Source organism: Rhizoctonia solani, chromosome 8 (genome assembly GCF_016906535.1).
Source record: "Rhizoctonia solani chromosome 8, complete sequence".
NCBI classification, from domain to species: Eukaryota; Fungi; Basidiomycota; class Agaricomycetes; order Cantharellales; family Ceratobasidiaceae; genus Rhizoctonia; species Rhizoctonia solani.
Window position 1 is genome coordinate 949951 of NC_057377.1, and position 13806 is coordinate 963756.

At 49.6% G+C, this 13806-nt stretch overlaps 7 protein-coding genes across 7 annotated transcripts; 5 read left to right on the forward strand and 2 right to left on the reverse strand.

The window, feature by feature from the left end:
- Positions 1 to 171: 171 nt before the first annotated feature.
- On the reverse strand, positions 172 to 991 carry RhiXN_09738 (ubiquitin-conjugating enzyme; the record flags this gene model as incomplete). Its single annotated transcript, XM_043329554.1, has 6 exons — positions 172 to 281; positions 336 to 483; positions 539 to 627; positions 682 to 777; positions 835 to 916; positions 983 to 991. 6 exons carry the CDS (start codon positions 989 to 991, stop codon positions 172 to 174), a joined length of 534 nt encoding a protein of 177 aa, XP_043182388.1.
- Positions 992 to 1466: 475 nt separating this feature from the next.
- On the forward strand, positions 1467 to 2920 carry RhiXN_09739 (uncharacterized protein; the record flags this gene model as incomplete). Its single annotated transcript, XM_043329555.1, has 3 exons — positions 1467 to 1651; positions 1722 to 1958; positions 2041 to 2920. 3 exons carry the CDS (start codon positions 1467 to 1469, stop codon positions 2918 to 2920), a joined length of 1302 nt encoding a protein of 433 aa, XP_043182389.1.
- A 148-nt stretch (positions 2921 to 3068) lies between these two features.
- RhiXN_09740 (endonuclease/exonuclease/phosphatase family protein) lies at positions 3069 to 4678 on the reverse strand (the record flags this gene model as incomplete). The annotated part of the gene is made up of 5 exons (XM_043329556.1): positions 3069 to 3656; positions 3718 to 4035; positions 4085 to 4271; positions 4327 to 4500; positions 4554 to 4678. The coding sequence occupies 5 exons, from the start codon at positions 4676 to 4678 to the stop codon at positions 3069 to 3071; spliced, it is 1392 nt and encodes a 463-aa protein (XP_043182390.1).
- A 156-nt stretch (positions 4679 to 4834) lies between these two features.
- On the forward strand, positions 4835 to 6106 carry RhiXN_09741 (RCC1/BLIP-II protein; the record flags this gene model as incomplete). The annotated part of the gene is made up of 1 exon (XM_043329557.1): positions 4835 to 6106. The coding sequence occupies one exon, from the start codon at positions 4835 to 4837 to the stop codon at positions 6104 to 6106; it is 1272 nt and encodes a 423-aa protein (XP_043182391.1).
- Positions 6107 to 6321: 215 nt separating this feature from the next.
- Positions 6322 to 8692, forward strand: RhiXN_09742 (Ish1 domain protein; the record flags this gene model as incomplete). Its single annotated transcript, XM_043329558.1, has 8 exons — positions 6322 to 6454; positions 6538 to 6634; positions 6685 to 6850; positions 7527 to 7703; positions 7767 to 7928; positions 7978 to 8316; positions 8379 to 8528; positions 8582 to 8692. 8 exons carry the CDS (start codon positions 6322 to 6324, stop codon positions 8690 to 8692), a joined length of 1335 nt encoding a protein of 444 aa, XP_043182392.1.
- An 802-nt stretch (positions 8693 to 9494) lies between these two features.
- Positions 9495 to 11867, forward strand: RhiXN_09743 (carbohydrate esterase family 10 protein; the record flags this gene model as incomplete). The annotated part of the gene is made up of 7 exons (XM_043329559.1): positions 9495 to 9768; positions 9838 to 9968; positions 10026 to 10419; positions 10472 to 10693; positions 10750 to 10919; positions 10970 to 11092; positions 11148 to 11867. The coding sequence occupies 7 exons, from the start codon at positions 9495 to 9497 to the stop codon at positions 11865 to 11867; spliced, it is 2034 nt and encodes a 677-aa protein (XP_043182393.1).
- Positions 11868 to 12796: 929 nt separating this feature from the next.
- On the forward strand, positions 12797 to 13510 carry RhiXN_09744 (uncharacterized protein; the record flags this gene model as incomplete). The annotated part of the gene is made up of 3 exons (XM_043329560.1): positions 12797 to 13061; positions 13121 to 13281; positions 13340 to 13510. 3 exons carry the CDS (start codon positions 12797 to 12799, stop codon positions 13508 to 13510), a joined length of 597 nt encoding a protein of 198 aa, XP_043182394.1.
- Positions 13511 to 13806: the final 296 nt, after the last annotated feature.

A 13806-nucleotide genomic window follows, 5' to 3' on the forward strand; every position in this document is an offset into this window, starting at 1 on the left:
ATTCAACCCCACCTAATTCCACAATTTGATCCGTGTTGTATATACGTACACAATGACTTGATAAAGTAGAAAGTAGTACACCCAGCTGCCCGCAAGTCTGACATGTTTAATCTAAATATATATTAACTATCCCATCGATACAGCACACAAACACCAGAATACAGCAAAGCGTTATATAGCGACAGTGTCGTATGTAACTCCGTTGATCGTTCGTCCTTGCATCGAACGCTTCACATTGGCAATAAACGCGTCTCGGTTCTTGCGTAACTCCTCTGCAGCCTCTGAAATACCGTACACATCAGCACCAAGACACTGTGAGTGATAGAGCAACGAACCCTTGTTAAGAGGATCATCTGCATTGGGTTCCAAGAACAAATACTGCAACCCGACCATGATCGAGTTCAAGTTCAACACAGGCTTCCAGTCTTCTCGAAGGATGTTAAGACAGACGTTTCCTTCCAAGTCGACGTTTGGATGGTAGATCTGCCCAAATGTCAGTTCTCTTGGTCCGGAACGAGTATGTACAGCAAGAGCCTACCTTGGGTATACACTTGACCTTTGGAGGCTCATGCGGATAGTTGGTATTAATGCTGAAGCTGAATTTGAACTCGGCGTCCTTGTACATGCCTGCTCCGATCTAAGCACCTAATTACACACGCTCGGCCTCCGGACCAAACGCACCTTCATCGGGCTTGATGCTCAGCGTAAAGTTTAGAGTATCCTCGGGATTAGGAAAATTGAGCTCCATCGTCTTGGGGAGGTCCAGCTCTGTGATATCTATACTCCGAATAAGCAACCGTACATACACGATCATTGAGACCCAATAAATCATACCTTTTTGAACGCGTAGCTGGGCAGCACTCGTCTTGGGCTTCTTTTTCGCAGCCGCATCCTCGTTCTTTTTCATACTCCATATCTACACCACCCAATCATGAGCCACACGACCACCATAAATCAGAACCCTAGACCAAGAACTACCCACTTTAATCATCTTTATCCGAGTCGTGCAACAAAAGAAGAAACACTAATTAAGTTGAGAAATGTATGCGAGAAACGAGATCTATGCAGAGTAGAGAGAGAGTGAAGATGTTGAGGGGGAGCAGAAGAATCGTGCGGTGGTGGCTTGGTGGAGGTGTGGGTTTTGATCACTTCAGCAAATGAGTAAGCGCCGTACAAGTGGTTGCAGTTTGGAGGTCGCGTGGGGGATTCGTTTCGGAAGCACATCTGAATTTCGAAACGAAACCCAAGATATGACTCGGAGACCTAATTGAATGTTCATTTGCGGTGATGATGCCCGTAATGTCGACTAATCTCTTTTTGGACTTATTCAGATTTGAAGCTATTTAAGTGAAAGGCGTTTGTTCCTGTTCCTTATCCTGCTCTTGCTCTCAACTTCAACTTGAACACGCACTTGCCTGTCCGACTTGATTCGTTGCGCTCACTTGCAACACAACACCTCCAAGATCATGCAACGCAGACTCGCCCAGAAACGGGCCAGAAGCGAAGAGCCTACATCTGACGAACATGGAACCAAGACAAAACCTGAACATAAAAATAAAGTAGACGCCGATCCCAAGAATAAAGTCAGTATTGCAACTAAAGAGGAACCACCCGTACAACTTGGCGTAAAGGAAGTAACGTCTTCTTCAACGTAAGTTCCCCCTTTCCCCCCTCCTAGTTTCAACACTTGCTGACACCCCCACCCCCAACTTCCCAAAAAGCGACCTGCTCAAGAATCTTCTCGACATGACACATGTCCCACCAGGCACCGAACCCTCTCACTTTCACACAATCGCTCAAACGCTCATGCAAGGCTTCGAACTCTGCGTCACCTCCAAATCGTCCGTCGTAACATCCTACGAGCTGCTCGAGGTCGAGTTTTACTGGTACAACGAACAAAGCGGGCATATCGACCCGTTTACGCATGCGGCTGAAGAACAGAGAGTTAGCGGGAACTGGTAAGTGCTCCATAGGGACATGGGAGCTCCCCCCCCCCTCCTGGTGCACCGTTACTCATTAGGACCTCCTCCTGTTTGCTAGGTACTTCCACAGAGCTCCCCGCCGTGTCCCACCAAACTCTCAATCCACAGCCCCCGTGCCGTCTCCCAAAACCAACGGCTTCAGAGGCGGGACGAGAAAGGGGCTGGATCTGACTTTTGGCGTGCCCGCCTCGGACGAACCAACGGCCCTAGTCGCGTACGGGGGAATCCTCCTGCGTACTCTTCGCAATACTCAAACCAAGAAAGTAACGTGCGGTCCAAGTCTCCTCGTCGATCAAGTCCTTCAATCGAGTGGGACGACCGAGCTGTCCACGTTGGTCGGTACACACTGGGGAGGAGATACGTCTGCGTTCCTGCACGACGACGGCCAACCAGGGCCGAGTCGGATGTTCCTCCGTCCGGTGGATCGGGACTTAAAGGGAACCTCCAAGCTACCGAAGATGTACACCTCTCCAAGGATTGGACTCGAGTTGTCTAGGATCCAGACTCCCGGCGAGGCCACGGCTTCTCATCCTCGAGTTCAATACGTCACTCGCCCGTACCGGTTCTTTACACATCCGGACCTTATGGGTTCGATTCGTCCCCAGACGTTCTATGGGCTTCTTCAGGCGCACGAAGCTGGCCAGATTGCACGTGCGGCGATAGCTGATGTATCGGGCATGAAGCCTTCTCAGGTTTCTACCTTTTGCGAATACGTCGAAGGGGGGAGAAGAGCAGGACCAGGTGCCGTAAAGGAGTTCGTTGGAGAAAAGGGAAAGGGGGTTGGACCTAGTGCCGCGAGATTCTTGAAGATGGCTGGTGTGGTGGAGTGTATCTTGGGCGATTCAGGTGGAGAGCGGGCTCAGAAGAAGCAGAAGCCTGGTCCCACTTTATCGGCGATGTTCGCAAGTGGGAGTAAGAAGACCACGCCAAAGAATTAGAATTCACATCACAAATTATATTATACTACTCGATTCCATGTACATATATACCCCTTTTGTAACTAACCGAACTCTGTCAAATATAATCCTACAGATCCAACGAAACAATAGTGCAAAGCGAGGAACTCATACCAACAATCTCAAGTCCTTAGTAAATTCTCCTCTCTTCACTCTGTAATAGCATCTCCAACTCCTCCATGGTCCTCATCAGAGCTCTGGTCTCCCATCCACCTCCCAAGAAGCCTGCATACAAGAGCGTCGTGCCGCCCCAGGTGATCAAACCTCCGACGAATATCAACAGAGGATTTACACCAGACTCAGGGACCCAGGCACTGCCGACAATCAAAGCAATGAGCAAAACCACAAGCCCAGCAAACCACACTAGCTTTTTATGGCTATCCTGTCGAGCAGAAGAGTATGCAGCCCCCATCGTCGATATCGCATACTCGAGAACTTCAGAACGGGTCGATGGTGAGTAGCTCGTCCCCCGAGGAGGGGTGATCGGACGATGACCGTTCTGTCCACTTCGATGTACGGGCGCGCATTCAAATGTCGCGGTGACGCTGAAATGGTCAGAAAAAGAAATTTCCGTTCCGGGAACGTAATGCGTAAACCCAACCGAACTATCCCGACACCTGAGTTCGTGGGTATATTGTGCAGGTTTAGACGTGGGAGGGCGGAAAAGGATGTAATCGAGACGTTTTCCAAGGTACTTTCGTGCGTGTTCATCGAATACCTATAACGAAGGCACGGTGACAGTCAATTGGTCGTCCGAGCGAACGCCGGTACCAACTCACCTTGCCCTTGGAGTAGGAATTTAACGGAGAATCAGCCGTAACACCTCGGTCACTGACTGCATGGTGAGGGGAATGGACACCATCAGCCTGGGGGAGAACAAAGCTCCCATGTGTACTGCCCCAAGCATCACGTAACCCAGTCATCGTATAGATGAATTGCATCGCAGGACTCTTAGAGACACAGTTAAAGTCTCCAACGGCCAGAACGTGACGACCAAGCGATGCTGAGATATTTACGCGACGACTGAACTCGTAGGCCCCTACGAGTCGGTGGGCCATTTGGGGTTTGGATGGGGATTCACCGCCTTTGGCAAAGAGCTAGGGGAGGGGTTAGATGGGCGGAGCTTAAAAGTGCAGATATGCTCACGTGTGTGTTGAAAATCTCGAGTTCGCCAAGGAGCGGGTGGTCGATTATCGCGCCCACAACTGCTTTCCCGACGAACCAGTCCCCTCCGGCCACGTCCAGTGGAGAGCCGCATAGAGAATAGGGATGTAGTGAGGTGGATTTAATCGGGAACCGGGAGAATATGGCTAGACCGGCGCCGAGCGCCCCACTGGCAAAGCAACCATAACGTCAATCTTAGCCATGTGGATCGTCATCTAACCTACCTAAGGAAGTACTTTGAGTAAGGCAGCTTGTGTGCAACTTTGGCTTTGATATAGTCATAGTCCCCCTGAACCCATAGCTCTTGAAGGCCGACAATATCGTAGTTGGAGGCTGCGATCTCGTCTCCGATCGCCCGAGTACGTACAACGCGGTCTTTGGAGACAAATTTGAGACCCCTTGAGGCGGCGATCAGCTGATATAGCATGTCACACGAGCAGTAAATGCTCACCAGCAGTTGAGAGTTAATACTCGGAGCTGGCTGTCAGGGGTGTCCATAGCTAGAGGCTCAGCAGTAGTGATGTCGGTGGAAGGCTGAGCCCGCGAATGGGAGAGCTCTATATCACGCTCAGACATGTGGCAGAGGGCCCTACAGGATTGGTTTAGAACAGAAGTGCCTGTGTGATGATGAACGAGGTACGGGCGTGGTCCGAGTGGAAACACTTTAAAGTATAGGCGCCATCGGGTCGCGGAGCTATCACGTGAGACTGACGTCAACTCAAGCGAACCACAATGCGGCTCTATGCGGCGGGGTCCAATGCTCGCGGACAGCTGGCTTCGGCTGACTTGGAAGATCAACACCATTTTAGTCCGTGCAAATTCTTATCTATTTCTTATTCAAGCGATCTCCCAACTGGCACTACTCGCGTACTGGACCTTGCATGCGGCTCTAATCACACACTCTTGCTTCTCGAACGCGAGTCCGGTGCTGAGCTCTGGGGCTGCGGAGATTCGAGTAAACGACAGCTACTCTCCCTCGGATCAACTCTGGTATTCCAGCACCTCCCGTTCGATCCCGCGCGCTACGATCTCGACGGATACGAAATTACCGGCATCGCTGCTTGTTGGGAAACTAGTTTTGTTATCTTGACACCGCCTGCTGTTACCCAATCGGCCGAATTAGAACACTCCACACCCAAATCCGACGTCGTGGTTTCGTTTGGTGCCAACGATTTTGGAGACCGCGGGGGTCCTTCTGGTGTCGCCGATGATGTAACAATCATAGATTTCCGGAACGTCGCCATTCCCGGAATAGTTTCTGCTCGTGTGCGCGATATAGCGACCGGACCTCACCACGTTACTACACTGCTTGAAGACGAGAACAAACCGATATCAGCCGTGGTCGGTTGGGGAGCATATCGCCATGGTCAACTGGGCACCGGTGCCTTGACCCTCGCTACACCTGCACCCAATCCCAAAACCAAGAGGCCGAGTCGTCCCGGTCCGGTGCAAATGGTAGACAAACCTTTAATTATTCTTAATCACCAAGATCGTCCCGTTCGTCTAGCAGCCGGGTCCCAACACACACTTATTCTCCACGAGTCCGGCAAAATCACAAAACTAGGTTCTTCGCGTCGAGGACAACTCGACATACCAGAACGTGAATTCAAGGGCGCATATATGGGGTGCACATGGACCGCCTCGTTTGTCGTCTCAGAGGATGGGCAGGTTGAGGCGTGTGGGAGCTCGAATCATGGTCAGCTCGGACGAGGTGACAACGCTCCGGCCGAGTTTGCGCCTGTGCCGCTTCCAGACAGTGTTGAACAGCTTGCCTGTGGAAGCGAGCATATTTTGGCCATTATTGGAGAAGAGGTATGGGCATGGGGGTGGAATGAGCATGGGAATTTAGGGGTCGGTCATATTGAAGATGCACGAGCGCCGATGAGAGTCTGGCCGCCTGCGGATGGGACATTTGAGGAAAAGGTTGTTGCGATATGGGCCGGGTATGGTACTAGTTGGATACTGGTGGATTCTACTGGTGTTGATGGAGGGAAATACTCATGATTATGATATATCCGAGGCACTCGGGTGATTTCCTAGCCGTGAAGTATGACTCCATCGGCATTCTAGGATTTGACCAGCAGAAAGTCCATTTAATCCACCCGGGTAAATTCAGTGACCTAGATTTCCCTCACGGCAATCAACCAAATAGCGCAAGAACCACAGGATTACCTCCATAATAGGGGCTGAGCAGGAGAGACAAACCGCTATGGTGTGCAATGTCTCTTGTGACCGATTCAGCGCAACGAGTTATTGATATTGTGGCGTTCCAACACGTTGGTTTGGAAGCAACTGTGGCTCCCAAGTCCACCCGCAAACAGGGCAACTATGAACCATGTGGAATCTCAAGGGGTAGACTACCGATTTCTTTAACTTCCATCACAATAAAACAAAGTACTTGCCTCTAATTGCTACTCTCTCATATTGCGCTCCAGTAATTCATGCCGAAGGAAGACCGAAGCCTGATGGAGAAACACAATCTTTAGATCTCACATCTGTATGGCCGGAATGGAAAGCCAGGGATAATGCATGGTAAGCCACGCACGTTTGTGCCATACCGAGTTCTAATTGGTTGGTAATAGTGCACTTGTCTGGCTTAAAATGGACTCCTCTTCATTGACGCTAATCCCGAAGGACGTAATCCAGGCCCTCGAGGGAGTAAGCGAGCTGATCAAGGACAACATGTTTGAAGAAGATCAAAGGATTTGCAGTAGTCGGACTGAGGAACATTCCAGACGTGGCGCCAAAGTACGTCCGCCCTAGCATCGACCCTATGGTGTACTTTCTTTTTAAAGTGAGTGAAATCTATCTCGTGCCTCAATGACTCGCGAATACTTAACGTAGTGCAATAAAACCGTGCATCAGGTAGGATAAGTCATTTTCGATCGACATTCTGACCTTTTTATGTTGTTAATTAAATGCGAATAAAGTATGTTCTACCAGCGTACACTTGTTGTCAAGAAAATTTGGTGTACTGAATTATTGCAGTACTGTTAGTAGACATTGGACTCAAGTCCCAACACTTACACAATTTTTTGAGATTCAGTTGTGCAAGGATGATTTTCAAAAATACCGTCCGAATAAAGCAGGACCATCCGCATATAGCCAGCTGCTTGGATTAAGTAAACAAGTAGAAAACGTATTTACCCCCATCTGGCCCAAATGAATGGCCAAAATTCTATCTCTGACAATCAGCCAAGCATCACAAGGGTCAGGGTATCATTTCCCACAATAGGTGCCGAGCACGAAGAAGAACAAGTACTACAGGGCGCAAAGCCATCGATCCAAGCACAGATTGTCGATATCATCGGACGTATAACATTCCAACACGTTGGCCTCGGACGTAATTGTGGCTCCCAGTGCGCCCACAGGCGAGGGTAAAGCGGACCGTATAAAGTTCCGCACATCAAACTATTAGTTCCAGACACATCCTATTATCACCATCACAGCAGAAATGAAGTGGTTGCCTCTTTTTACCGCTTTAGCATACTCTGCTTTGGGAATTCGTGCTGAAGGTGGGCCGGCCGCGGCGGCGCTTGATGGAGAAATCAAGGAGGCAAATGTCACAACCATATGGTCGGACTGGAAAGACGGGGACAAGGTACGATAAGCAACGCACGTTCGTACAACCTTGACTTTTAATTTGTTGCAATTGGGTGGTAAGCGTGCTTGGTTGGCTGCAAACGGAATCCTCAGTCCCGACGTTCAGTTGGAAGAAGAGGAAACGGGCTCAGATGGACTAAACAAGTTGATGGAGAATTACTTCTTTGAAGAAGATCAGACGGTTTATAGTACTTGGTCCGAGGAAGAACTCCAAATGTGGCTCGTAAGTATGTTCATCCGCGCATTAATCTTGCTATTCGACCTCTTTTTAGATATCTAGACGTTTTGTACCACGGGACGAGGCTCGTAGTCTTGGCCGTTCTGACTTGATCGAACGGGTTGGCGCGAACTACCTCGCTTCTGAGATGAGCAGTTGTCATGGGTGGACGCCGGCTGAAGCACGCGAGTGGCTGCAGCAAAACGGACATGCGGAAGAAGCCGAGGCCGCGACGGATAAAGATATCTTCGAGGTGATGATGAAGTACTTTAAGAAAGGCAGCGACGCAACGGCCGAATTTATGGTTTGGCCCGATTCGAGGCTTAGAGCATTTTTGAGGGCGAGAGGCGTGAAGGAGCCGAAAGTAGGGAAGAGACAAAGGCCAGATTTAGTGGTAAGAGTTCAGGTGTTGGCGTCAATTGGTTGATAAATGACGGGGTTGGTACAACCTCCTAGCACATGGTCCGCGTGAGGTCCAAGCAAAAGCCTACAACAACGGAGGATTTGGTGAAACAACTCAAGAATGTACTCGATAGCGGGGCAGACTGGTCGGAGGAGCAATTAGTATCGGCACTGGCAATATTGGGAGGAAACAAGCACAGAGGGGTGAGTCTATCGTCGATGTTCCCTCCCCAGCATTTAGCTGATTTTTTATGTAGCCGGGCAAAGCTTTACGTGAGGCATCCAGATTCCAAAGGACAGCGGACAACTTGAAAAAGAACACTGAAGAAGAAAAAATGAGACAACATACTGAGAGAGACGAGTTGTAGTGTAATTGACATCTACCCGGGTCAATATAATAATTGTAGTCAAATGAATATTACTAAATCACGCATATGGAGCAGTGTGACTTTTAGACTCACGAACCGAATGCGCTCCTAATTCCGCGCGCCCTTCTCGCCCAAAAGCCACCATGTCTGTTAACCAACATTCGCCAGCAACACATATCTTCTAGAACGGGTCAGATATTAGAGTTAGTGGTTAGATTCTCTCACCTGATGAAACGTGGAAACAACGTGTCTCGAACTAATGTAAAATGATTGTCCTTTATTACACTCCGTGTTGGTCACAAGTTCAAGTCATGTCCAAACGAGGTATTGAACCAATGTCCAAAGCGGTTTAGCAAGTTTAGAGTTGGGCTACCACGAAGTTTATGGGTTATGTTCCTGCCAGCTATATCCCAACGCGAGCGGTCAGATGTATGCTTAATATACACATGCTGTAAGCCTTTGGGAATATGTCCGTGCTCGTGCCTGTCTGGCCAAGCCAAGAACAAACCATAAAAATAGGCGCAGAATTCTGATTAATTTGATTGGCTGGGTGCTGAAAACGATCGGCCCGATAGACTACAAACGAAGGTCACTTGATACAGAAAAGAAGCGAGGAAGCATGATGCAAGTCTCACGTGAATTACAGAGTCATTGTTCGCTCCTGCACCTCATTACAAGTTTTATAATGCTTCCAATAGTCTTCCACACCAGGTTCTGTCAGACTATCTACGAACCAATATAAGGATAAGAATTATACCCTTGTACCCCAGTCGTACCCCACACGCCGCCCCTACAGACGACGATGCTCTCCCTACCCTGGCCGTTCTGGACTCCGGCCGTGTCGTCAGACTGCAGGTGTGCAGTCAACCGCGGACATGACTCGCAATGTCCGTTATATAGGGCAGAGGAGCGCGAAGCTGAAGATGCGGTCGCGAGACTACTTGCACACTATGCCATACCCTCGGGCGCTTGCCCCCCATCCGCACGCGTGGACCCCGCGCTGACAGCCAAGGCAGGGAGAGGGAGACTCAGCGTATCGGATTTGTGGTACTTTGGCACTTTTCTTGCAACAAAAGGTGAGTACTATGATGCTATACCAGATTGTCAAATTGGAGCTCACATGTTTATCATGACGTCGTATGCAGCCACCGACCTTGCGATCGACTTTGCTTTACATCACACCCGGGGCCCTCGTAAAAAATCATGGGGGATAGAAATGACCTTAATCTCGAGTTTTATGCGCGGCGTTGCTCGACACACGCGACTTGCTGATATTGTAGGTCTCGTAGATCACTATCAGCTGGGGCGCTAGTGCTAATCGCCCCAATGACAGACGATGCTCAGGCTGTTCATGCAAATCGGAAGTCTAGTCCCTCCCCCTCCAGATGCGCTGGTTACCCCTGTCTCCTTCCGGGTCAGGTCGCGTGAGCTACGTGGACTGCTTGCTCAGTTTGACGAACTCGAATATGGCGGTGCACAGCGACCCAAAGATGGACGCGAGGACTCAGAGCCGAGAGTGCTTTCGGGAGAATGGGTAGTGGGAAAGGAGCTTTGGACCCGCCTCAACAAACAGTGGCTACAAGAGAAGAAGCATCATGGTGTTGGACATCGGGTTCCAGAACGGGTCATCCTCTACCTGCATGGAGGGGCATACTACGTGTTCGATGCAGCAACGCACCGTCTCATCACTGTACCATTATCTAAATATGCCGATGCACGGGTTTTTGGTGGGTTATATCAATTGTTCGCTTTATTTCGTGATCTCATCACTCCTTTCAGCGGTCAACTACCGGCTTGCTCCAGAGACTCGCTTCCCTGGCGCTCTACATGATGCTGTCCATGCCTATCGACGCCTCACAGACGAACTTCATGTCCCACCATCACGAATCCTTATCGCAGGCGACTCGGCAGGCGGAGGTCTCACCCTCGCCCTACTCATGTATCTGCGTGACGAGGGTTACGAGCTACCCAGCGGAGCAATCCTATTCAGTCCCTGGGTCGGTGAGTTTTCGGCGCAAAACAACCCCACAGTCCTTCACTTATTTGGAAACGGGCAGATCTTACAATGTCGTGTGATTCTTGGGACTCAAACGCGGATGTCGATGTTGTTCCTCGTCCTGACGCTGATGACCCACTCAACCCCGTTGCATGCTATTTGGGATGGGGAGAGAGTATGAAGAAGTATATCACGCACCCATATGCAAGCCCATTGTTCGGTGACTTCAAAGTGAGCGAGCAGTCTTTACTTGGGCGCTAGTCTAACTATGGATATCGCAGGGCTTGCCGCCTCTACTTGTCCAGTCTGGTGACTCGGAAGTTCTGAGAGACGAAATCACACTATTGGCTCACAAAGCAACTCTTGCTGGCGTGGATGTTCGACATGAGTTATTCGAGGATGCCGTACGCTATTAATTTCTCCTTCGAGTCCATCGCTCTCTAAAATTGGTTATACTAGGTACACGTATTCCAAATGTTCCCCTTCCTTCCAACAACTCGCCGGGCGTTCAGAAATGTGCGCTCGTTCGTCAGTCAACTCGATGCAAATATGTCGACTGCACAGCCCGCACAATCGGCAGCCGACACCGACTTCAATCCTGGTTCGCCTGATCTTGGACTAGGTTCGGATGCCGAACGTGATTTACGCAACGAAATGAATGCCAATGCCGAAAGCTCCCACGTTGTGCGTACTGACGGACAAGAAGTGGCCACTGGGCGCATGGCAGGGCTTAAACTCGCGGACGAGGATGAACAGCATATTGGGTCGGAGCAATCTACACCCGGTAACGGATTAGGACTTGACCTAGGCGCCCCAACCGACACGGCTTCTACTGTACAATCACACCCGTATACCGGCGGACACACCCCCAGACGACATCACCGTGGTTCCACAAGTTCCCTCGTCCGAATGACCCCGCTCTCGGCCTCTGCTTCTGCCACGACTTCCCCAGGCTCTGTTGCACGTTCACTGTCCTCTTCTTGGATGCATATTGGTTCCTCCCCTTCTGTACCCCAAACGCCTCGAGCCACCTCGCCCGTTCCCCCACCCTCGATCCGTCTTCGAAACCGCGCGTTGAGCCATCCGGATGTTGTCGACTTGGTCGCGAGCTTTGCTGCTCGACCAGGAATGGCGAGGACGACTACATTTAGTGCCTGTGGGGATGAAGATGATGATTAATTTTGGACCTTGTGATGTTTCGTGAGCTTATGACGTTTCTTGTACATATGTATTTGTATAATACTAGCAGATGGGGTGGGAATGGACAATGCACTAGAAGCCCACCCACATAGTATTCTTGAGCCAGAAGCAGATCTTCAGCTTAAAATATGTATACCAGTATTGGTCAGATATTCAAATCTATATTGCCTCAACAGTACTCGTAATCCCTTCCTCTTCCACTCACTTGAACCTCGTTCAAACCACAATAACTCCAGGTTTGTATCCAAGTATATGCAAATATTGCTGTATTTGTCTTTGTAGTAATGCCCTATACTCGATCATTTCCCCACACGAACCCGGGCGATATATGATCGAGGAGCTTGATGCAAGGTTAGGCGAGAACCTTCGATCTCAGCCATAATGATGCTCGTCCACCCTTACTTAAATCGACTTTAGTTTAATTTCTCGAATACAATTTCCATTCGTGTAAGACAACTAATCCATAGCTCGTGGTTCAAAGTTTTCCCTGCATCGGCATCCGGCACATCCCTAAACAGGTGTTTTGGGGGCTCCACTACATACGTCCCGTAAGCATCCGGTGATGTAACGTGCCCATACCTAGACTCATCTCACGACTCCACTGCCTCAGTCCGGTGGGTACGGAGGTATACCAAGGCTGAATATAGCATCGTACTCCAATCTTAGGACTATGGGGCCATGGATCTGTATTAATGGGCATGCACAGCAGGGAGAAGGCAAGGGCATGGAAAAGTCTCGTGCTTTCGGCACCCCGTTCGAAGCCCTGGTTTTGTTGTAATTGACGTATGCCTATACCCAATTCGGGTAGCACCTTGGAGTATAAATTCCGCTCGTCCAACGACCCAGTCCACTCGTTCTAAACCATCTCTTCATCTAACATACGACCAACCTTGACGCCTACTACTACGATGCTGTTCTACCCGCTATCTGCTCTCTTTGCTGCCACTACCACTGCCCTTGCGGTCCCAGTCAAGCGAGACGTGCCTGTGGAGAACTGTGTAATGCTCACCTCTGGTTCTCTTGTCGGCGAAGGTGGTCAACAGTTATACCTCTCGGACGATAAACAAGGATTCACCTATGCTGGGAATAACCAAACCTCATTCTTGGTCGAGTTCCAGTCATGCGACCCCAATTTCACCAAGTACCCCAACTCGGGTGATGGGCCTTATGCTGGTGAGCGTGGAACCCTAATCATGTGCAAGACAATTTGATGCAAACTTATGTACTATCAGGACACATCGTGGTCGTTTCCGAACAAAAGTGCTTGGAGGTCCCGAGCTATGAAAATTATGGAAGTGCTACCTACCCACTAAGGTTGACAGACTGCTACTACTCGAGCGACTCGGGTCAATTTGCCTTCACATTCTTGAAGAAAGGCGATAACTATTATTGGGTGAGTTTATATCTTATGAAAATTGTCTCGCTTGATTGATTCTTACCTTGCACTTTAGTCTGGCGCGACCATGAGCGACGGGTCACTGATTCAAAATGGAGAGCAAGGCTGCACTGAGGGCCTTTTCGGTTACAAGACCGGAGAGAACAACGCGCTGTTGGACTCTGGTAGCGTGAACGTTACATGTGCTTCGGGCCCTGATGCAAAGGCCTTCCAAATTTCACCTTGAACAATCGATCACTACGACTAACGAATTTGACGAGCATTTATTTGCCCATGGACTTGAACCTTTTACGGACATTGTCGTATCACTTAATCGATGGACATTTTGTATTATCCTTCACGCTGTTTGTTGTACCTGAATCATAATACTGGATTGATCTCATTGATGCCAACAACCGGACCAAATGCCGTCCGAAAGAGCGATCCTCGTGTATGCTTCAATCCTTTGGGATATCTCAAAATACTGAGGGAGAGAGCATCATACTTGAAGATATGTATAAAATTACTGTTGCCGCCATATTA